We start from the raw sequence: 25516 nt of genomic DNA, 5'->3' as shown, positions 1-25516 counted from the left end.
GACGAAAAACACATTAGACTTGAGTCGCCAGAGAGCATTTTCAATTCCAATTTTTGCTTCTTTTTTTTCGCTCGCCGATTGGATTTTCTTTGCCTCATTTTTAATGGACGTGTACGAATCGCTTTTCGTTCAATATTTTTATGTAACGGAAGACGATATTACGCAACTGACCTCCCCCACACCTGGTGGACCCAACTTCCCCCGGATGTCCCACCGCTCGGACACAGATGACACGTGGTCGCGACTGGGGAGGGGACGGAAGATCCAAAGGAAAATATTATCATTTCCACCCCCCTCACCCTAACCTTGCCAGACTCCCTCAGTTTTTGGTCCGGAAGTGAAAGAACAAAAACCAACCCCCGGAGAAAAAAGTTGGTGGTCCGGGGGTTGGTAGATTGTCTTTGATGTTTGGCTCCCCCCCACGGGACGACGACGGCCAAGGTGGCAAGAAACAATAAGAGATAGAGCCAATATAGCGATTTATGGCAAGATATCCCCCCCTCCCGGAGTCGTCACGGCTTGGTGGAGATCAGACCGAAGAGAAAGATATCTCTCGGTCTGTTACATTCTGGCCGACCTCACGGCCGGACACGTACGCGCACACACATTCACGACACGTGGGGAAGCGTCTTTTTTTGCGGGGAGAGGCAAAAGCGCCCCTCGTCAAGGAAGCTGTGAAGCAATCAATACAATTGTTTTCGATATTTGGGCCGCATGCGAGCAATAACGATGAATACGAAGCGTTTTAAGGCTTGGGAAAATGGGACTTGGATTTTGTGACGACTTATTAAGGCAGATTCATGAATAATGTAGACGCCCTTGTAAGAATATCTCAGCGGGACGAACGTCCGCACAAAACGGACGCGAAAACTGTCAAAAGTTGCTCTCGCCGATGCGAATATCCGCACAAAGCGGACACGAAAAAACTTAAAATTGCGAATGGCCGCACAAAACGGAACCGAAAAAGTCAGATTAAATTTGAATTAGAAAAATCTGTTACAATTTTCATAAAATTGCTGATTTTTTAAAAATAAATTTAAATCTACATTGATTTTCGCTAAATAATCAAGATTAAAATAAATCATTTTAAGTTGTTAATGTTCAGATTATTTGCTCTCCACACCCCCCGTTAAAAACAACCCACCTGGACAAAGCACCTGTCAGCCCAAATGTCACTCGGTTCACTCTCTCTAATTCCGTTCGGCACGCCCGTCCGATTTGCTCAACAAATGAGGAAAAAAAACTAGAAAAAAAACGCACTGCTCAAGGGTTGTTTGTTGGAAATAAATTACGTGGCAAACGCGACTTCGATGGGCGTCCAAAAACTACCCCCCGCCACCCCTAGTGGGGTAGGAAGGAAAATGTGACACCCCTACTCCCCCTTGAAGCTTCGAAAGGAGACACACAAGTGGCGAATCGAGAGTGAAAAACGATTGTGTGCGACTTCGCAAGTGGATGAATTGCGACAGAGCGAAAAAAACGCAAACTTTCGCAATAAATAAAATAATAAAAATTTGTAATAATTTTTCCCGCTCTTTTTTTTTCGCGATGGCGGAGCTCGTGCGTGACTGTTAGAAGGGGGAGGGGTAAAGCTGCCAGAATTTATCAACAGTTGTAATAGCAATGGAAAAGCAATTTGAGTTGTAATGTGAAAAGTCTTGTGATAGTCGTTTTGTGATTCTTTTTTTTCGGGTTCGATTCCTAGCTATGGAAGAAAATAAGTTGTAATGAGGAAATTTTGCTGGGGTGGAGGAAAAGCAGATATTTACGTCGTGTTGGGTGAAAACACTTGGCATTTGGCAGCGGAGGGGGCTAGAAAAAAAAAGTTTGTTCCTCAAACAGATAAATCAACATTGTTTATGGAATGAAGTGGAGACTCGATTTGACTTTCCGCCATGTCAATAGCAAAAGTTTGAATCGTCCTCCGCCTTCGCTTTGCAAACCCATCCGCACTTGTGCATGTAAATAAACTTGCAAATTTGAGCAATTTTTCGCTTTAATTTCCCGCTAATAGCCCAAAATTGCTTATTTCCTTTGATCACGCGAAACGCGATACCAACCGGCGGAACTAGCTCTCTCCTGGGGCCGAAATCGAAGTAATTTATTACTTTCAACATTTTTACGAGTGTAAATATTTTTGCTGTTGCGCTCGCCTTCCAAACAACCGAAAACCGTCAAAATCCATGTCGTCCGGCGAAAGGAGTTGTCGTCGGATTTTTTTGATTTGTCACGTTTAGGGTGGCCTCACGAAATTCGAAATTTGCTGATTTTCTTGCCAGAATCGCAGCAATAATACGCTTAGAGAATCGGTGCATAGACGCTCATGATTCATGAAACAATTTCTAACTTGCAAACGGGTTACGAATATCCGCACAATAGAGAGTAGAAAACAATTTTGCTCTCGCTGATGCGAATTACCGCACAAAACGGACGCAAAAAAAGAGCTAAAAGTTGCACCCGGTGATGCGAATGACCGCACAAAACAGACGCAAAAAAGCAAAATTTGCACTCGCTGATGCGAATATCCGCACAAAGCGGATGAGAAAAATGTGCCTGGATTGTGCAAAGTGACTTAAGCGACGGTTGAAATTGCGCAGAATGATGCAAACAAGGTCTGACAATTGGGGTTTTTAACAAAAATTGTTAAATTTTTGATAAATTGGACGCTCTAACCTCACTTTCTCCTCCCTTTCGAAGCAACCAACCGATCAAAGGACATCCCCTTAATGGCTTCTCGTCGTCGTCAACCGCTAAATGCGAACCACAACGACGACGACTTTGACTTGACATGGTAGAAGGAAACAAAAATCGGGTTAATGGCAATCGGTAATAAGTTCAAAGCGTTTTATTTTTAACCGGGGGCCCAGGGAATGGGAAAACTTCCCCGAAAATTGATGTTTGAGGAAAAAATCAGCTAGAGTAGAGAGAAAAAAACAAGCGGCAAATAGATAGAGGTACATTAGTTTTATCGTTTATTAGATTTTTCCTCAACCAGGGGGGATCGCAAGCGCCCCCTTTTAAACTGCCATGAATCACGTACATTTTCAATTTATTTAATTTTGAGATCTAACCCGGTCGCCGCTTCGCCGAATGGGCACTGTCCTTTGAAAGGCTTTTTGCCGCGTCCGCTCCACGTGCTCCTTACACAATCATTTCTGATTTATTGAGTTAGAAATTGAAAGGAATTTCCAACACAATTGATTTAACTAGAAATTTTACCGGCCACTTTGCGAACGCGCCCCCTCCCTACACCTCTTTGCTGGACAGTTTTTTCCACGAATTTCCAAGTTGGAAGTTTAGCCATTAATTTTCCCGATCCTGACCGGGGCTGGAAAACAACGGCGCGCTTTTCCGAGGATGAGCCCAAACTCGCACAAACAGCCAAAGGGGTAATTACCTTATGAAATAATGAGATTTTCCGATGCCGGCCGCACCCCGGAGGGGGTGCCAAGCCCACCTAGCGAAGGATAATGAGCTGATGGAAGGGGGGGTGGAAGCACATTTCCAATCATCGAAACGAGCCGCGATTTGCTTTTGCGTGCAATAAATCATGAAATTCAAAATAATATACCTTAGGGAGGTGGGCGGGGGCGATTAAGGTACGTGGAAGTCGGGGCGCTTACCATGAATTCTGTACGAAATTAATCAAAAATATAAATAAAAGAGCCCGAAGAAGGCAAAACTATTGGCGGGCGCCCGAACTATTGGATGGAAAAACAAATTAGGGGTGCGTGAGTGAAGGCAAAGTACACCACCGGCACCACCTTTCCCCTTGCGGGGTTCTTGGCCAGACTGGCTGGCAGTTTGATTGACTTTGTTTTACCCCAACCCACCCGCGGGTCTTGGACCGTCAAAAGTTTCTGCTCGCCGAGGCGCCATTATCCGTAATCACGCCGACGAGTGGTGGAAAATAGTTTGGAAAAGATTTGGCTTTTCGTTTCCATGAAAAAAAGCAAGCGTTCTCACAACTTTGTTGCACACTGTTAAAAAAGTCATACAAAATTTACAGGGAGTAAAGCAATTTTGGGAACACTTGATTTTTTAATTTAATTTTTTTAACGCAAATTCTGGCCAAATTACAGAATTGAACAAGTTTTGTTGAAAATTTTGATCATCAATCAGTCAAAAATTGGTCAAATTTAAAGCGTCGCGCAAGAAAAAATATTGATTTCTCGAATCTTTCCCTCACGGTGAGCACTCTCATCACAACTTTCCACCATAAAACTAATTCAGGCAAATCTTGCTCCTCATCGTCATGCACAACGTCGAAAAGGAAAACTTTTTATATTTTCCTCCACCCCCTTTCCCGATTTCACAGCCTGACAAACCGTTAATTCCAAACGTCCGGAACGTCATTTTCCATTTACCCCTTGCTCTACCCTTCACGCAAAAAAGCACTCTCTTTATTCCCCATAATTTCGGAAAACAATAAAACAATACTTGAATAGTACCAGATTTTAATGGTTTTCCCCCCTCCCGCTCCCGAATGCTGGTTCGGCGAAGAGCCTTCCCGGGGAAACTTTTCAAGGTAAATGAAGCAAACGTTGTGCTTAAAAATAGTAATAACAATGGAGCTTCTAACCGAAACAATAACTCTGCGCCCCTTTCGGGGGCGGGGGCGTCCCAGAGCAGAAAAAAAACTAAAATAAATAGTAATAAAAAGTTACCCCACTGAGGAAAACTTTCGGTGTGATTTCCAGCCTCGAAATCAATTTGAGCGGGGTTTGGTTAATTATTTTTTATTACGGTTATCCACCCCCCTTGCTGCGCCTCTGCCCTCTTCTAGGGCACGGTAATGAAAATGGTTTACCTGGAAATTTCAGGAAAAGACATTAATGTACCAGTTCCTGATCACGAAAGAGCTCCCTGGGCCGAGTTGAGCTAGTTTTCTGCTACCGACTCAGAGGCGTCGTAAATCACGCACCAGAGTCCTTTCCCCTCGAAGAGAGGGACGGGGGCGCCCAAGTTTGACAAGCCACAATTTAGATTAAAATTCAATGCCCCCTACCCCCAGCCTAACACGAGGCTAGAAGTGGTAAGGTTAGGTGATTGCATTTGACTTACAAGTAAATTAACCCCCATTTCGGTGTGCGAGGACCTCTCTCGGCTGGAGTTCATAAATTACCATTGAAATTACGGCCCCACTCTCCTTCGCCGCCCTTTGGGCGAGAAAGTTTCTGTAAAAGCAACTCAACCGCAAACCGGCGGCATAGTAATTAGTGCTTAAGTAAAGTCACTCGCTGGTACAGTGAAACGAGTGAGAACCCATCACATTTGCAAATAAATCATTCCCCTTCGGCACTACGCGGGTGGTGGTGGCTAATCAGGATCACTAGTCCTCACACCCCCCCGCGCTGGACTAGTAGTAACTCTAAGCCAAAAACTGGCAATCCATCGTGAGATGGCGCTTTTAATCCTTCTTTGTGATTCATTGGCATTCCTTACTTGCTGTCCGAATCTTTGGGACAAGCCTCCCCTCGCTTCCAAGAATGAGAGATCACACGACGGCGTGTGAACGGTTGTGCGTGTCCCCGCAATGGGGTGTGAAGGGTAGGGTTGCCAGTTGCGGAAAAAATCCGACGAAAGCAATCGTTTTTGTACGGAAAACACGAAAAATAATCGATCTTAGACGCCCTTGTTTCGATTGCGCCACGAAGGAAAACAGTCGCGCAGCGAATATCCGCACAAAGCAAACAAGCAAAAATCATTCTCGTGCGAATATCGACACAAAACAGAATGCGAAAAATTGTGCTATTTTTTGTATTTGCTGATTTCAACGGCAAAAATCAAGTTTTTTTGAGCTTGCAACCCTAGCTCAAGCTGCAGAACAAATCTTGGCGCTCACAGAATCAGCGCCAGGAATCGACATGCTCCCGTGCGTTTCTCTCTCCTTTGTTTATTTAATTTATTATTTATGTATGTAGATATCGGAATTATGTAAATCTTTTTGTTTTCGTTCAGGCACAATTTGTACACTTTCGTTTCATTTTTTTTTTTCAACATTTTTTTTCTCTCTCGTTGCACCCGACATTGCTGGTTTCGCCTGCGAGTTAGACTAACGATCGAACACGCCATGGAATAAAATATTTGCCGTCAATTATGTGATGAAAGCGCACCCTTTTTTTCTCTCTCTCTCTCTCCTTCCTCGTCTTGAACTCGGCCCGTAATCCTTGCTTCTCCTTGTCACAACAACAGTCGAATTCTTCATCGCTGTTTTGGAAATTTATTTTCCTTACCCTCGTTTTTTTCGAGGTGGGGTTGGGTTGGTTTTGAAGGGGGTGGCAAGCGTAGAACGGAAGTGAATCGCACCCAACCCCCTCCGTCGCACTGGTCGTCCTTGCCCGGCTTTCTTCAATTTGACTGAGGGCGCTCGCTTCTTCAGTTATGGTTATTTATGTATATAAATATACCTAAATTAATTTAATTGAAGCCCGAAGAAAACCGGACAGCGGATGTGCGCGGAGGGCGGCAAACCCCGCCGAGAAATAATGCTAAAAGGCTAACGCAATTTTGACGGAGGAAAAATTTTAATCAGAGTAAATTATGGGGACCCACTTGGCCCCGCTTCCGCTCGTTACACTAGCGCCCCGCGCGTCAAATGTGGTTTATAATTTTTGGTTGAATAACTTAAAAAAAAGAGCTCAACCCCCTGCTAGCCACAAATTAGCCGCAGCGAGAAAAAATTAAGACCAGAGAACATCATCATCGCCGCGCCGAGCATCGACGACAGTTGAAAATGTAAACAAATTTACATTCTAATTGTCGCCCTGGTTGCCTAACTTGCAGGCGCTCGCCCAGCGACTACGTCGCTGGCAGTAAAACTTCCAATCATCGACTGGGCGGGATACACTTTCCTTTTGCGGATAATTTGAAATTTATTCAAATTATTTATTTGCACACAAGAAAAGTTTCTGCGCGCGCTGTGTTGTCTTCGGTACAACGGTGTCGCCCGGGTTGCCTAGCTTGCAGGCGCGGCGCAATAGGATTTTAATTCAAATGTAAATAATTAAATCATATCGTTGCCGATGAATTTCATCCTACACCGAAACCATTATTTGCTCAATCACGTAGCTTGACTAGTAGACATGCTGTGGGAGGGGGGAGCCCCCCCCCCCTTCCGAGGGACACTTCCTGACGGCACAGCTGGAGCTGCTCGGATCTCTTGCATGTCTCGTCTCTATTATTTTTAAACATTAACAAACAACGACGTCAGGACGAATAACAATCGACTTTCTGGGGTTTGTAATAAATGTGCTGCTTTTGTGTGTCAGGGTAGGAGGGAAAATTTCACAACTTGAAAGTGACTCCTTTTTAATTCGCCCCCTCCCCCCTTCGATTTGAGCAGATGTCCTTTTCCAGCTGCTTCCAAGAGATGAAACGGCTTGTCTACTCTTTCGTCTGCACGTCTAGTTATAGATACACTGAGTAGACATCATTTCATGCATATCACACAAAAGAAGGAAGCCCCCGCCCCTCCCTCCTTCAAACCACTCCTCTCAAGAGGACCCAATAAAGCGTAACCCCCGACCCCGGCTCCATATAAATAACGTCAGATTCAATATTTAAAATTGAATATTTTTCAATATTAATAAAACTATTCATGCAATATGCGGAGGAGCCTTTTTGTGCTGTGATCATCATCCTTCTTCCAATCGGGACCCCTCCCCCCTTTTTCCTCACAGTTGTAGGAGGACGCATTTCGGAAAAAGCTAAACTAATATCGGGTAATGATTATATGAATTTGTGAGGTTGGCTTGGTCCCCAGGATTTATTGGAAGATGACGATGCTCTGGAAATGAACTCCCCACTCCTGGACCAAAAGGGGTGAAACTCCGATGTGTGGCAGCTGCTGCTGCTGCTGCTGGTTGAAATGATAGTTGGGGAAAGTTCGATTTGTAATGATATTGGAGATTTTTTTCCAGTTGACTATTTGCTGGGAACAAAGTCTTTTCTTTTTTGGTTTTGAAATGGAAAGAAATCTTGAAAGTTGGAGCATTTCAATCGAGTGTAGTCAGATGGAATTTATTACTTTGGTTGCATATCGAGAGGCATTCGAAGCTCTTATCAATATTAAATTTTCCAAATTAACTAAGGCTTCCTAAAATCGGCATTCCAAGGAAATCACAATTTTCCATCATCAATTTGATTCATACAATTTACAAAAACAGTATGAATTTTACTTAAAACAATTTACAACATTAAACCACAGACAACTAGATTTTAATCTAATTTAAATCCATCAATCAATAATTTAACGGTCGATTTGAATAATCCAAAACTCACCACGGCAATTTTGAACTCACCATGCACGCATTTGCAACTGTCAAACGAATTCAAATAAGATGTGGTGAATTTAAAAATATCGTGGTGAATTTTAACTGATCATACAAATTGACTGTAGAAATGTAGATCGAAGGATTTGTCTTTTCTACAAGTTTTTGACGTTTCACAAATTTTCATCAAAACTTTTGTTTTCCCCAACTCGGTGCAACTCAATTTGCATCCAGCTTTCGATGAAGATTAATCCCAGAAATAGTTCTCCAATCAATCCCACCGTCTGGCGGCGATTGCAACTTTTCTGCCACAGTTTTTCCCCTCTTTTTGCAATAAACGACACTAGTTTTGATTTGCGGTTCATTTTTCCTTGTTGTGTTTCACTTTTTTGTTTGCTCCTACAACAACGAAAAAAAAAAACGATTCGATTTTCGAACCGACACCCAAATCGAACCTCGAACCAAACTTTTCCAATCATCATCGTCCCCATCCTAGGAGGGAGGGGTGGTCAGTTCCTCGATTCCGACGAATAATTACCACACATACTAGAGATTTCTTCGCTTCGCTTCTGGTTGTGTACGTCTTCAATTAACCCCTCCAGAGGAAGCGAACGGCACCGCTCGAGCATATGTATTAGAATGAAGGAAAAACTCGAGTGAATTAATTCAATTTCATAATCAACTTTTCCTCGGACAGCGAGCGAATCACGAGGAAGATTCTGTCTCAGACAAAAAGACGAAAATTTTATTTTGAAATCGAAAGTTAACGGTCAATTTGAATCAAATCCGAAACTCACCACGCTGATTTTCGAATTCACCTCAGCTTTGACGTTTGATGTGGTCGAAAATGGATCTACTTGTCTGTGAACTGATCGATCCATTCCGAATTTGGCGGTTTTATCTAGCCAATTCCAGGGTGAATCCTAACCGCACTCTCTCCTCGACGAAGAAGCAAAACTTTGGCCCCAGCCATTGTCTGATCTATTATTATCGAACACCATCGCGAGGGCTCGTTATTATCGGGGCACGGCTTCCACCACAAGTCCACCTTCTTATAATAGAAAAACTGCGTGCATGAGTCTAATTTTTCCCGAAAAACACCTACCCCCGCCACGACTCCAATCAGTCATTTCCATCGAGCTCTAATTATTTCGGTGTGTTTCTTGGGTCGGACGGCCAAGAATGGAACCTGGATATGGGTGTGTTCCGGCCGGTTTTAGGCTGGGTTGTTTATTCTTACGATTTCTTGAAGGGGGAGGGGAAAATTTTTTGGAAGGATATTTGCTCCTTAAAGTTTGTACAAATGACTGTGGAGAAATTGGATTGATTTAGCTGTGGAAGTTACTAGTTTCCTTGAGTTGTTTCCAATTCTTCTAGTTCCATTGCAGTTTGTTGATTTGTTCCTTAGTTCCACTGTTGTCCTCTTGTTCCTTCCATTTCTGGTATTTGCGTTCCTCTGTTGTTATTTTGATTTTTAGTTCCACTGCTGTTCTCTTTTTTCTGTTATTCTCCTACTCTCTTGTAGTTTTTGTTCCTTCCATTATTGTCTTTCTTGTTCTATTATTCTTACTTGTGATATCCATTATTTTTGTTCTTACAGTCGACTCTCTGGCTGTCGATCTTCTCGATATCAATATTGCTCCATCTATCGATGAATTCTTCAGTCCCTTCAATCTGCATACTTCAATTATCTTCATTCCTCGATATTTTCTCTTGCTTGAAGGATCTCTTCCTCGACGGTCTCTCGGATTCTGTTTGCTTTAAAAATCTCTTCCGGTTGTCAATAATTTCACTTTCTCAATGCTTGCATAGACATTTTTCTTGGCAAAACCGAAGCTTTGAAGAGTGTTTGACATTAGTTTGTTTTGTTTTTTTATGCCGTTGGGTATCAAGAAAAAAATATTTTCAATCGAGTCTTCATTTTGCATCGTTTTGTAAACTGATGATTCTCTTCCTCGACGGTACCTTGGATATTGGCAACCAGAGAGTCGACTGTATTTCGTGCTTTCCATTTCATTAGGGCACAAAACTTTTGTAAACAAGAGTCTATCCCTCTCACACCTTATGCAAACTGTCATTTGAGTGAAAGGGATACACTTTTGTTTACAAAAGTTTTGTCCCCTTTTGAAATGTTAGGCTCCATTTGTTATCGTTCTTTTGGTCATAGCATAGCATAGCATAGCATCCTTCTACTGTGGTTCGTTTTGGCCTACTATTGTTCTCTTGGAAAGTTCCCTTGCTGTTTTCTTTTTATGAGATTGTTTTTGTTTTTTTCTTCACTGTTACTTGTGTTCTGCTGTTGTTTTGTTGTTCTCTTGTTCCTCAGTTTAACTGCCTTTACTGTTATTCTCTTGTGGTTCTTCGTTCCGTGCTCAACCCCCGCCACCAACCACAGTTTTCCCAACTACAAAACCGCAGAACCGATAATCACCACCACGTGTTTTCCACCGCTCTCTAGTGGCGTGGGTGGCACGTGAAAAACAATCAAGTAATTGATTCTCCAATCGCGGCGTTCCTTGCCCGCGAGCAAGTTGGAGGGGGCGGGGGCGAACCGTTTACGTTATTGGGTAATTACCCTGCCCTGACCACCAAGGTTCCGCGAGGTCTTACGTCATTCGGGGCACAAACCAGTGAGAGGGAGTCATGTGTAATGGTTTTAATTAATCTCCTGGTCTTTTTTTTTCGACGGATTCCGGAGGGCCGGAAAAAAGTTCATGCCAGACATACATTTTTTTCGCGCGCTCATATTTCGGGGGTGTACACTTTTAATGGTTTCGAGGGGGGAGGGCGCGCTAGAACAAGCCCATTGTTTGTAATCATAACAGCCGAATAAATTTTGGCCGCGCCACTTGATTACGGGGTTGATTTGGTGGTCAAGGGGGCGCAATTAGCGTGGGGCCCTTTGGCGTCTATTACCTGTTGGAGGGGGCGAATCTCCGGATGATGAATGGCCGCCACAGGTTTCGTTACAGTTCCAAGTACTCGTGACTATCTTGAAGAAATGAGCTCGCAGATTATTTTCCAGGGCGGGGGGCAACTGTCAAATGCTAATGAAATGGCGCCGTACATCGACCCATCCTCGGCCCCACCACGTGGGGCGCGATAAGCAAAAGGACACCAAACGACCCTCGAACGCCCAGAAAACTGATACCGAACATGCAATGTGTCTTCGGGCAACAAACATTTTCAATTACGAAAATTATAAGGTCCTAAGATGCCGTGCCCGGCGGCCGTCTGGCCTATTAACGCCCCTGAAAACAACCAGCAATTGCATACATTTAGGCTCGTTTCTTGACATTTACCGCCCTCTCGCACACAAACTCACTCACCACGCCGTACTACCCCACGACAGACGTCGTCAGTCAGAGCCCCATTAAGCAACTCGGAAAATCACAAACTGCGAGAAGGAATTAAAATTTATAGCTCACACCACACCGTCCCCCTGAAGTTCTGCAACCCGAGCGCGCGCCCTCTGTTGCGGGGCTCTTCAAAACAAAAACAATTTTCCCGCGCACCCCTTTCGCCGTCCTGCTCTCAAACTTTCACCATGGCGTCGGGTTGCCTACGTTCTAGGCGCCGCCGACCAGCAGTGAACAAACATTAAAATTCTTAATGTCGAAATAATGATAATTATAATCCTCAAAATGGAATATTTTAATGATAGTTAAGGCATAATTATCCATTGAATGTGATTATAAAACCCCTTTTCGCCCGGCACTCGGAGCACCAAGGACGACAAGAGAAATGAGCCGGCTTTGGCTTCGGGGGTTTGTACGTACGTAGTCTACTTTCGGGCGCGCCTTCGGCCCACCCAAAATCTGGGCCAACTCTTCAAGATAAAGAGCACGGTTGAAAAAAGCCAGCTAACCTGAATTTAAATTTAGTACGTCGCGGTGGGTCAGTTTGGGGTGATTTTGAAGAAAAATCGCGCCATCTGGTGACAAAAAATTACTTCATGCAAGATTGCTTGAAAATATAAAAAATCTTGCAGAGAATATTTAAGTGAATTTCGGTCGCCATCTGGTGATTCGAACCAACAACCAACTTCTGTTGATTTTTGAAACAATGCACTCTGGTGGCAAAAAAGGGATTTCATGCAAGATTGCTTCAAAAACAACAAAAATCCTGCATCCAAATCGCCGCGCAGCCAGTGTAATCCCATTAGGAACTCAATCAATCGCTTTCATTAACGAGGAACGGAGAGAGTGTGGGTGGTGGCAAATGGGCTGAACTGTAATGGCGCACAGAGACAATGCCCACCCACACACACACACTCTTGCCCACTTTGGTTACAATGAACCAATCGGGTTATAATCATCGCTATAATTTCCAAACCCACAAAAATGGGAACTCGATTGAGTTCGGTTCTTATGGTTCGCCCATCATCGCTGCTCTACCTTGCTTTCTCCCGGAGACGGCCAGCTCCCGGAGGGTGGAAGTTTTTAATCGATTTTCTAATTAAAAACCCTCCCCCTTTTAATTGCAAATGAACACTCGGGCGGCCGCCCAAACGATGTGCCCCCAAATGGCACAACACAACAACAAGTACCCCATTCAAGCGATAAAAATTATTGGAGCAAAGGGGTGTATTTACCCCCGGTAATGTTTCTATTTTTTCGTCTTCAATTTCCTTCGCCCCTTAATGTAGCCTAAATTGTCCAACACACACAATAGGAAAAGGTTAACTCTTCCCTTGAGGGATGTTGGAATATCAAAAATTTCACCATCAATCGCGCAAAAAGGCAGGAAATTCAATTAGCAATTTCACTTGAAACTTCCTTCGTGCGAGATTATGGGTAAACAGGCGGTCACTGAACGAGCGTCGCGACGCGTCGCGGAAATTCCATTTAAAATCTACATTTGGGCGCCCAACCCCCCCTTCGCAGTGCCACCTCGCGGCGGTAATTGAATTCCCGCGAGAGAGACATCTCGCGGCGATAATTTGACTGCCGCGCGCCATCTAGCGCGAGAAATTGATTAGTGCAAGTGTTTTGTCTGGCGATCTGTGGTGTCGCGCGCGTAATTTGCATACGAATTGGCGCGTATGGAAATATGAATAAATTTCACTTTTCTCGCGAAGCGTTGTCCTTGTGTGGAAAGGGGGGGGGGAGGTTTTCTATGTGTGTTGGGGATTCAGATTGATTGATCGCTATGCGGGAACATCAGTAAATAGAGAGGGACATTCACCGGACAGTAACAACGACGATGACCACGGCACAACAATGACGGTGGCGTGTATAATCAATTAGAATCTGTGTTGAACCGACGGGTGGGGACGCAGGAACACATTTCGCACTACATTGCTAACCCTTGGATGACGTCGTCTATCTTTTAGGACTATTTTTAGTTTAAAATTCACATGCATTTTTTTTTTACTAAATTTTAAAACAAGATGTCACCCTAATCGTTCTTGTGAAAATACAGAAAAACGATCAATTTGATCGGAAACTCACCACGGTTACTCTAAATTCACCACAGCTTATTTACATGTGTTTGACAGTTGATTGTGTAGTTGGGAGTGATTTTTCAATGAGAATGCCAGCGACTTTCGTTTGTTTGTCTGTGGCAAAAGCTTGAAATGTCCGAAGCTTGTGACAATGGCTAGTTTTAATCAATCATCGAAACTGTCACACAGGCGATGTACATTTTGTAATTATAAGACCTCAGGCATAAACCCACACTATACTTTGTCGTGCAACGTAAATTAACTAAAAATGACGTCAGGCGGAAATTGCATCGCGCCTAAATTTATGCAAAACGCACAGCAAATCACACTGACATCGTTAATATCCGATGGTCAACCCCCCTCTCCTCTCGTGTGGAAAAATCCAAAAATTCCCCCCTAATGACTGATGATCCCGTCGCTACACCACATTAACGGCGAATTGACCGCACTCGGGGTGGGTGGCATAAATGCAGGCGCGTCCGGTGGTTATTCAAATCGAATCGCGCAAAACTAGTGACATCTGGTGCCGTTTTGCGGTGTCATCATCGGCGGCGGCTATTAATTTCAGCTCTTTCCCCACCGTCACACAAATACACACAGTTTTTCAGTATCGATTGTGTTGCGTTTGGTTTTATGATTTAGCTTAGAGTTAGTGTCGTGTTTTCTTTTTTCGCGTTCTATTTAGAGTACATTTATACATTGTCGTCAACTAAAGTTTCGTTTGTTTTTAGTTTCGAGAAAATAATCAAAGGATACAAACTCACTCACCTTTACTCTAATACTAACTGTAGGCACTGCAAAAATAATAAGCAAAACCGCCCCCAAAACCCTACTTAACCGTCAGTGTTAATAATGATTTCTGATTGTTCAAAATAATAATTATTAATATTTATACTCGAAGAAAGGTTTTAGTTCCATTTCTCGCCTAGTTTCATTAGTTTTCGTTTATCACTCTCACCAACTCACACTTCAACTCCCCCTTTTCACCTTTCCTGCCAAGTTTTCCCGCACTTTTTTTTATTTCTTTTCATTTTTCGCTGTCCTAAGTTGAGCCACCCCCATAAACATCCCCACCTGAACCATTAAACCAACAGATCAAAATTTCACAATTCGAAATCCAAATCCACAACAAAAAAAAAATAACCGAAATTAAACCCCAATCCGGAAGAAAAACGTCGTCGAAGAAAATCTAGAGCTTGCGGGCTTTCAAAACAGATGAAAACACACACAAAATTACATACATGCCAAATTTTTCCTTTAAAAACAACTAGTGTAACACAAATGCAAAACTAAATTAACAGGTTGTAGATATTAGCAAACAATTGGTGAAAAGCAAACTAACTTTCGTTTTAATCTTTCTCTTTGTATTATTTTTGAAATCTAACATTTTGGCTAACAGCCAAACAGATGTGAATCAAACGTCAATGAAACTCACCACGGTAGTTTTGAATTCACCACCGCTCGCTTACGCGCGTTTGACAGTTGTTTGAAGTCTGTTTGTCTGTGATTTTAACTTTAGTTTTATTTACTTCAAAATGCCATCAAAATTAGTTTTTGTTATTTCAACGTGACAATCTCTCGCAATTCTTTGATTTTTCCTTCGATAAGTTTTTCTTCTTCTCTCTGTTTTTTTCCGTTTCATTGTGATTAAGCAAACGCAACAAACGCATTTACCAACAAACAAAAATCCCATAAGTTTACCTTTTCCCCTTTAGTTCAAACCGTTCATCTTTTGTTCAACGTGAAACCGCATCCTAAACACCTTTTTCTTTAGAAGTACTGTATACGCTTATATATAGATAAATATTAATAATCGAAAAACACGACCGTGATCTCTATCGATGTGTAATGATTTTTATAAATGAATGAAATATAAGAGGCACAAATCGAATGTAAGCACAATGGAAAAAAACGCTAATTGGTATTAAAAAAAAAGAGCAAATGCACAAAACGATGTGTACAAAATTATTTTCAGAGATTCGTGAACTGATCGAAACCAAGCAAAATCAATCAAAATTCCAAATTCTCGCGCGAATCAGTTCCAGCTCGAAAAAACAAAACAAGACGCTTATAAAAATAATTAACCAAATACAGATCAGGGTCGGACTTTTGGGCGATCAGAAATCATCTAACACTGCAATCCCTAATCACGATTGCAGATGCGCGCCAACATTGTGATACACTGATAAAAGAGGAAGCCGCCGATGAGGACGATGAGGAAGAGCTTCATCGGCAGCGACACCAGCAGCAGCAACAGCAGCATCAACGACTTCAGCAACACCACCGACAACAACAGCAGCAGCAACAGCAAAGGCGTGGTTGTCTAAGTGCCTCGATCGACCGACGAATGGACGGAACGGCGACAAAGTACGAACCGGAAGGGGACGGCGACAGTCGCCACTACATGGACGAGGATGAGGAAGAGGACGAGGAAGGCATCGACGACGAAGACATGAAGGAGGACGGCACGATGGACAGTGACTACCACAAACAGTTGGCCGCGGCGGGAGTGCTGGCGGCGGCCGCGGCAGCTGCCAGTGGTAATGGGAGTACCCTCGGGGATGGCAGTGACCAGGGAGATTTCTTCGTCGCCCACAAGTCCGGTTCGCGTGATCTTGCTCTGAAGCAGCACATCCTGAACGAGAAGGCTCGGCTTCAGGCGCACCTCCAGCGGCACCAGCAACAGCTGGCCGGGTTCCTGCTGTCGACGACCGCGGCAGCTGCGACCACCCCGCCCACGTCCACGCCCCAAAACTGCGTAAACAACCCCGTGCCGGTGTCCCCGTTCGCGACGAACCTCTCCGGAAGCTCCCTGAACGACGACTCTGGCCGCAAGCAGAAGCAAAACCAGCAGTCCCAACAACCCCAGCAGAACGCGACGGCCACGGCCAACCTGTTCAACGCGTACAACAACGCCAACAACTCCGGCTCCGGCGCCTCCTCCGGCCAGGTCTACCTGCTACCGTGCCCGCTCTGCGAAGTCCCGCTGGAACCGCGCGTTTTCCGGCAACACCTGGACCGGCACTACCCCCGGGACAGCCCCGTCTGTCCGGTGATCCAGTGCGGGCGCCGCTTTGCCCACCCGAACTCCGTTCGCAACCACATGCGCCTCAAACACACCAGCCAGTGGGCCAAAATGAAAGCGATGCGCTCCTCCGGCGGACCCTTCACCGGGATTCCCTGAGCTACGCTCGAAACGCCCCCGGTGGAGACCGCCCCATCCTAGGTCCCGCGTGACCGCGAAACACATTCCCCCTCGTCGGCGGGGGGTCTCCACCGGACAGATGATTCCTCGCGCCGAGCGGATGGGCGCCATCTAGCGTCTCAACCGAGTGCCACGCAAACTTGCATGCAAGGCGCCCATCCGCTCCCAGCGCGATCTATGAGCTCAGCGCTCACACTACTAAAGTTCCTAACTATTCAAAACAAAGCAAAGCGAAACGTTACAGAGTCGAGTGTAACCAAAATCGGCAGTGTTGTTCAAAACAAATCGATGCACCGCGCGCTAGTTGTAGACGTGTGCGTGTGTGATTAAGCATTCTTTTTTCCTTCTAATTTCTAGTCTGGTATTTAAAGAATTATAAGTAAATCGCGTCGCCACGACGCGGCGCTACCCATTAGTTAGAGTTTAACCAAAACTACGAACGCTTTTCTCTCCATTTTTTTGTGGGTTGTGTAACATTTGCGCGCAGAAAGCCAACAAATCATTTCTTAATCAGTATTATTTTTGTGTTGACGACTTCCTCCTTTGTGACGAATCGTGTAAGATTTATTTATTGCAAATTTCACACAGAAAAGAGTTTGCCAACAACCGAGAGAGAGAAAGAGAGTTCGTGTCCGGACATTCCGATTCCTATAGAGTTCTCGTTTTACTTGTCGTAGCTAAGTTGTGTTACATTTTTAAAATATCAATTTGCCGCGTCGTAAGATTCTTTCCCCCCTCCTTTGTTCGGCTTGGAGCGATGGCGGACGAACTAGAGAAAAGTAAAACGTTGATAATTTTCTATTTTTAGACATTCTAAAAAGGTTCCTATAATATAATTGACTATATACGAAGAAAAAACAAAAACTAACTGTATATTTATGCAAAATGAAAACAAACAGCAAGTACACATATAAAAACTTTAAACAAAACAAACCAAGTGCGTAGAGTTATAAAACAAAACAAACAACTAAAGGAAAGAAGCAAACTAGTAGAAACAAAGCTGCGAAAACAAACAAACAAACAAACAAACTATACCCAAAACAACCACAAACACGATATCCTACAACAGAGAGGAAAGAAAACCCCTAGCGAAGCAATGTTCCCTTAAAACCGGCGTTATTTTCACCTTCGACAAACACACAATAATTTATCTCGCGGCCACACCTTTGCTAATTTTCGCGCGCCCACTTGTGTTTTTCTATGTCACACCAACAACACCCTCGCCAACAACAACAACAACCATAATTAACGGACAGTTATTAGTGTGTACCCTACAGTAATAGATAAACAGAGCGAAAAAAAACGAAGCGTAATAATTTCCTCGTTTTGTGGTCCATTTTCGTTCAGCGACAAAACGCCATTTTTCCCACCTCGCAACAGTTTTGTCGTCGTCGTCCCCGCGCGAGCCCCAGGCTATTTCGCTAGGTTAGGTTAGGTTTAAAGTTCACACTTTACGCGGTTAAGTTGGTAGCGTTAGGTTTTATTAGTTAGGAAATTAAGCGCGCGCGCGCGCCCCCACCCAGTAAAAACACTACTACGATAGTTATTGACCCTTTTTTCAGGGTGCCTAAAGGAGGTATTAGACTATGGCAAACGAACACAATCTTGCACTTTTTCGTGTTTGACAGTTTGCCAAACAAAGCAAAACAAATGCAGATTGACGTTTCTGCAAACAAATGCAGGCAAACAAACATTGTTTGGCATAGTCTAATACCTCCATTATTTCGACAGTTCTCGACGGTGACGTAACGTCACCTTAGTGTTGATTGACCTTGAATCGAGAAAGTTCAAAGTCAATCAACAAAGAGGTAACGAAAAGTCACCGTCGCAAACTGTCAAATGAAGCACGCCGAAAAAAAGGTCTATTTGATTTCAGAGGTTAAGAAACGTAAAACTCGCCATACGATTGAGTTACTATTGAAAACGTGGTTTAATTAACTGTGTGAACTGCGTTTCACAGGCTATGCGCTTGTCGGTATGGAAAATAGGCAAAACAAACAAAAACAAAAAGATTCTGCAATAGTCAATAGAGCAACACACACACATGCAGTGTAAGCAAGTAACTAAACAACTGCTTTGATACCCCCAAAAAACAATGTTTGCAGAAGCATATAGGACAAAGTAAACAAACAACACAACAGTATATACTAAACGCCATATTATACGATACAAACAGACAAAAGTAAACAAAACAACTAGCAGCAAGCAAACAAATTGTAAACAGAAACTGTAAAGTTTAGTTTTGTATTTGAAGCTGAAGAAAGAGAGAGAGAGAAGGAGAAACTCACGTTGCTGAGAACAATAGAGAATTCAAGCGAAAGATGAAGAGATAATAAAACTGAAGAAAACTCTAAACACTTGTATTTTGGTATTTTGTTTGTAAACTATTACTCTCCTCTAACCTCCCTCGTTTCTGGAACTAACCCGGCACACGTACACACATATGCACACGAATTTCAACGCACACACACACACGCACACATCCCAAAACAAACAATATCAAATCGCCGCCATGTTATCACACTTTCGTTTTTGTCGATTATCTTTTTTATCATTTGCGACCATCTCTCTTTTCTCTTCCGGCCACCTCTCTGATCAGCAGTCTCTCGCCGTTCTTTAGAAATGCGAGTACGAGCCACCGACCCGCGGCCCTGCCCCAAGTGCGGCAAGATCTACCGCTCGGCCCACACCCTGCGCACCCACCTGGAGGACAAGCACACCGTCTGCCCGGGCTACCGGTGCGTCCTGTGCGGAACCGTGGCCAAGTCGCGCAACTCGCTGCACTCGCACATGTCCCGCCAACACCGCGGTATCTCCACCAAGGACCTGCCCGTACTGCCGATGCCCAGCCCGTTCGATCCGGAGCTGGCCTCCCGGCTGCTGGCCAAAGCCGGCGTGAAGATTTCCCCCGCGGAGCTGCGAGCGCGCGCATCGCCCACCGGAACGCGCCGCAACGACGGCATGAAGCTGGAGCTGCGATCGGGCGCCGACCAGGACGAGTTCGACGACCCCGAGGACCTGACGATGTCGCAGCAGAGCGGCCACAGCGAGAGCCAGCGGCGGTTCCACGAGAGCATGATGGGCATGTCGCCGTCGAGTAAGTGACGTTTGTGCACCTTTATCCAATGTAAACAATGGTGAAGGTGGAGTTCGTTTGACAAGTGATTCTAATCTGCTTTTTCGTTTCTAGTTCCCTTCGGAGACGTTTCACCGTTCAACCACCCTAGCACGACGATCACCAGGGTGGGACAGGAAGGCAACGGTAACAAGCAGGACCAGTCTGGCGGGCGCGGCCATGGCAACGGATCGGGAATGGGTCATGGTGGCCCGGGAGGGAACGGCAACAACGGTGGAGGCAGCAGTAGCGGTGTGAACCACATGCAACCCAACACCCCCACCGGATCGGCCATTCTGGATACGTATCTGCAGTTTATCACGGAGAATGCATTCGGTAAGTGTTGGAGCTGTCAAAAGTGAGATTATTCACCACGCTGTGGTGAAAAAAGTTCGTCACTTTCCCAACGTTGAAGTCTCCCGCCACTAATCAAAGCAATCGGTCTTTTTCACCACGCAGGAATGGGCAGCATGACGCAGGAACAGGCCGCGGCCGCAATCCAGGCGGCCAAGTACGCCCAACTCAAGGCGATGGGCCACAACCTGGACCAGCTACCGCCAGGATTCCTCCCGCCCCAGCTGGACATTGCCAAGCTGACCGGTGGCAGTCCGGGAGCCGATCTCGGATCCGCCCTCGGCAAGCTCCAGTCCCAGAACCCGAACGTGACCATCGAACCCGCATCGAACCGTGGCGACGACCCGCGACACCTCCAGATGAGCGCCCAGCAGAAGCTCCTCTCGCTGGCCGCCGGCAACGGAAACCACAACCTGAACAACAACTCGATTCTCAACAGCGATTCGATTCGGCGTGGCGACTCGTCCGAACCGATGGATTTGGGACTGGACGGACCGCAGCACCAGCATGGAAACGACGACGGGCACAGCTCCGGCGACGAGCGGAACTACTCCGACGACGAGGGCGTTGGCACGAATTGACGCTAGGAAATTTACTCTGGACAAGCCAAGTTTTAAGGACTAAGTTAAAGATGATTACCTCCGACCGAGCGTCCGCCGCGGCGCGACCAAAATGAGTAAATTCGTTGTGCCATCCTTAATTAAGTGAGTATGATAATTGTTCTCGACATATTAGTACTGTATAAATCCATCCACGTGAACAAAGAGACAACAATCGTCCTCATGTACGCAGAGAACACAAACTCGTGAATGTTAATACCTCAGGTTATTAGTTATTTTGTTCATTTTAGTTCCGACGATAGGAAAGAAAACCTTAGTGTGTAAGCGAAGAAAACAAGTCTACCACGCGGGCACAAATATGTTACGTGCGACCGCGTAGACAAAAAACTGCAATCCGTAATTGAAATACCTCATATTGAAGAAATAACGTTTAATTTAAAGCTTCCCCCTTTTTGAAAAGCCGGGAAGCAGGTTTTCTCCTGTTGTACTACTTACTTAGTGATGATAAGAGCATGTATTTACAAACAAGCAACAAACCAGTTGAGACACACAATCCGTCAGTCTACCTCAAACACGATAGTTAGTGAAAGTTACGATTTTTAACAAAGCATCTACTTATACACACACTGACATCCATACGCCAGTTGATACAAACAAAAAACGAACGTGAATCTCCCAACTATCACAAAACGAAAGAAAAAGAGAGAGGAATAAACGTATACTAAAACACAGATACGAAAACATACACACGAAAACACGCAGAACCTCTGTATACGCGAATGCGCTATCCCGCTATACCTAACCCCTTTTTATCCTTAGAGTTTAACCGAAGCACAACTTTGGCAATTTTTACTGCACAAAATACGAAATAAACAACAACAAAAAACTTTTATCAGAACCGCTATACGAAAGCAATTGAATTCACCCTACAAATGTATACTGAATCTTTTTCCGTTTTATTTTCACCTTAAAAAGTTCGAAAATGGTTTAAAACTAACCCCAACCTATACGATTCAAACAACCTATATCAGAGCAAAATTTGCCAGTATACGTCACACAACATACGAAAATGCAAACAAACTTGTATACCATCGATTCACCAACTCTCGGCACAGTCGCGGACGGGACGCAAGTCCACTTGTCTGTGTCACACACGCCGAGTGCGAGAGACAAGTTTATACGATTTATCAAACGAAACGCAAGTAATACGAACTAAAACAACCGATACGATATCAAATCAAGTATACTAAAAAACAAAAACACACAGAAGAGAATGCGTTGCGATTCCACTATCGAATCTCATAAGTTAAAATCACAAGCGATAAAAATACTCACTCGTAAACAATCACAACTACCTCTTGACGTTTTTGTTTTTAAAGCATCGCTCGAGCAAAAATGCAGCGAAAAGTTTGCTCAAATTTGGCGCATGTCTTTCTTTTCTCCTTCAAATTACAATTTACTTACAACTTCGGTGTTTTTTCACAGTTTAGAATCGGAAAAAAACTTACCTGTATTTGCAACCGCCTACTTCAATCTATTTTTTCGTTCTCTCGCTGAGTGACAGCACCGCACGCCAGCATCTGTCATTCAAACTGACGTCGATGCGTTACGTAACGCTTTGCAAGGGGCGCGACACTGCAAGTTTTTTCGGACATGCCTTAAATTTTAGTGAACTTTTTTGCAATTTTTCTTCGGAATCCTCAACACAAAAAAGCACACACGAAAGTTACGCACACCTACTCACTACGCAGTGAAACAATAGATTTATATTTATTAACTGAAACAACCTCAGGATTTGTTACTATGCAATTATCGTCACGTTCGTGACGTTCAAGCGATCTGAAATACTCCGAGTCCAGTTTTCAAACATTACAACTAGTGCAACACAAAACGGGTATAATATTATGTTTTTTACACAGCTGTTTAAAATAGTTTTTTTGTTTACTCAGGTATGTTTTAGTTATAGTTGATACACACACAAGCACACAAAAGCATCCAACCTAGGAGAAGGTGAAACATTTTAAATGTTTACCAATTTTCCTAACAAAACCAACAAACCTCTAGAAACTCTGTGTACAAATTTTTCCGAGCAAAGTATTTAAGGAAGAGAACAAGCAATAGCGCAAAAGTATTGAATCTCATCTTTTCGAATCTCTCCGATCCCTTCCGGCATCCAAACAAAAATTAACGCTCTCAAAGTTTGTACTTAAAACGCGATTTAGACAAAAAACAAAAAAATCAATCACTTCCTGTATAGCTTGCTTCCAACTTGCGTGGAATAAGAAAATGCTTCCCAATCAAAACAAAAATATTTCCATGAAAGTTTTACTGAAAATACACACACAAAAGAAACCTGTAAATAGATGAAGCACATTATCAAGTAGGAAAAAGTAGCGATTTTAGAGTTTAAAAACATGGTTAAGTAAGCGTTTACGGTTAAGCTGATACTTATAAAGAAAAGAGAATGATTTAAGAAATGTAAAATTCTTGTAATAACATACACAAACAAACAAACACAAAAAAACCCTAGCGTTACTTACTCGATTGGTGTATTTTCGACGGAAGCAAACAAAAAAGTGGTTTTCAAACTATGCAAGAACGCAGAATAGCTAAATTAAAAGATATATAAAAACTTGATACAAAGCGATAAGGATTAGGCAAAGCGCAGCAGAAAAATGCACTTTTTATTATGTTTTCATTAAACGCGTTATTTAAACACAAGCTTTTGGTTGAAGTGTTTTCTTCTTTTTCCACTGTGAATGGTTCAAATCAAAATTACAAATTTAGTTAACAAAAGAGAGAGAGAGTGCGTTTTAGAAATTCAATGAATTTTTCAACTCACGCCAGTTATGTTATTATATGTTGTACTTACAAAAAAATAAAACAAAAAATCTCGTCTTTAAGATCAGTTCTCCCCTCCCTTCCACCGTTGGACGCAATTTATTTATGTTTGAAACAAAATTTTTAGATTCGCTTCGTTTCGATCACAAAATGCTAGAGGGTAGAGTTAAGTGCTTAGAAAAAAAAGAAAAACTAAGCGCGGAAAAGAGAGTTGTTAAATATTAATTGCTGCGACTATTGTGGGAAAAAGCAAACAAAAATATTTTATTTAATGTGTGATAGACTTACTCTAAAACATGCGTAAAACAAATGCTGATTGCTGAAGAGATAAAGAAAAAAACTACAAAAACAAAAGTTAGATTATTGAACAGCGCGAAGAGCCGTAGATTAAAAATATATTTAGTAAGTAGTAGCTAACGAAATGGAAATCTAAAAAAGCGCAAAAATAAGAATCTATATTTAAATAAAATGTTCGTTCAATAAGTAAAGCTACCACTTCTCGTAAATTGTAAGATATATTTTCATTTTTTAAGTTTTTTTTTATAATTATAGTTCAACCGTAATCAGGAATTATATATAATTTTTTCAGAGAAAAAATATATTTAAAAATTATAATTTGTTTATTTTTTATTTTTATTTAAGTTTATTTCCGAAACATTCCCTGTCTTTCCACCACTTTCATTCTTTGCCTTTTGTTACTTATTCTTTCACGGAAACCAACCCAACTTTGTTCACTATTTCGGGGTGTGCCTTTTTTGAAGTCAAGTCAAGATTTGTAAGGCAGAGCAAAACTAATACGCGAGAAATGCAAATGATGAAAAACGCAAGGAAATAGAGACAGTAGAATGGGATACATCGCAGCTTGATTCATAAATACAATACAAGTTCCTAAACAAAGTAGAAAAAAAGAAAAAAAACTTTTTTACAAGCAGAAAAAAAAATCTAATCAGCTAACCTTCCTTTTAGAGCGCAAACCGTAGAGAAAGTAGACATTTTCAGCATAAAAATATCGCATTTTTATCAACATTGAAACAAAATTATCAGCAAAAAAACAAGAAAGAAATGAAGAGAAAAACAAACTCGTTCAAGACAATAATGATGATCATTTCTTGTAAACAAAAAAAAAAGCGCGACTCTCCCTCCCCCTTTTCCAGTGTTTGGTGTCGTCTGGAAAGTGTCACTTTTTAACCGAAACCCCTAACCTGGTAAAAACGCATGAAAGAAGAGTAAAATAATGACCTGTGTAGATTCAACCTAACCTCTTTAAAAAAAATAAAGGAGGCAAACCATTAGATGAGAAAACGCATTATTTTGATCACAAACAGAAAAAAAAACATTGCAAAGATATCACAAAACAAAAACAAAACACAAACAAACATTAGTGCAATACCGCGTTGACAGTGAGACAAAAACTAGAGAAAATATTGAAGATGATAAAAAGATAAAGAAATTAACCGAGTCTGATTCGGACAAACAAAAGTGTAGTTGTACAACAAAGAAAAAACCTAACCTGAAAATATTGAATTGTTACAAAATGATCAGGAAGCAAAGCAGAAAAAAAACTCAAGCAGAACCTGTGTAGAAGAGCGAGATAAAGAATAAAAAGAAGAAACCCTTGTGTAATTGCTTTGAGTATCAAACCTATAAAATTATTATACCCAATCTACATTGAATATATAACTCGTATGGTAAGCATATTTGAAATAAATCAATAAAATCGTA

General features: G+C 42.8%; 1 protein-coding gene across 4 annotated transcripts in view; it reads left to right on the top strand.

Moving 5' to 3' along the window:
* Positions 1-25304, top strand: part of LOC120419661 (protein abrupt) — a 96851-nt gene extending 71547 nt beyond the window's left edge. The window contains exons 8-10 of one of the 4 annotated variants that reach the window (XM_039582424.2): positions 19545-20021; positions 20115-20375; positions 20499-25304. In XM_039582424.2, coding sequence (XP_039438358.1) covers positions 19545-20021; positions 20115-20375; positions 20499-20974 — 1214 coding nt within the window. In that variant the 3' untranslated portion in view covers positions 20975-25304. Of the gene's footprint in view, positions 1-15878; positions 19135-19523; positions 20022-20114; positions 20376-20498 lie in introns of those variants that run through there. The other 3 variants (XM_039582423.2, XM_039582421.2, XM_039582425.2) reach the window with 3 other exon arrangements.
* Positions 25305-25516: the final 212 nt, after the last annotated feature.

This window comes from Culex pipiens, chromosome 2 (assembly GCF_016801865.2).
Source record: "Culex pipiens pallens isolate TS chromosome 2, TS_CPP_V2, whole genome shotgun sequence".
In the NCBI taxonomy this organism is placed as follows: domain Eukaryota; kingdom Metazoa; phylum Arthropoda; class Insecta; order Diptera; family Culicidae; genus Culex; species Culex pipiens.
Note: the sequence above shows the minus strand (reverse complement) of the source record. Positions and strands in the feature narration are given on the sequence as shown.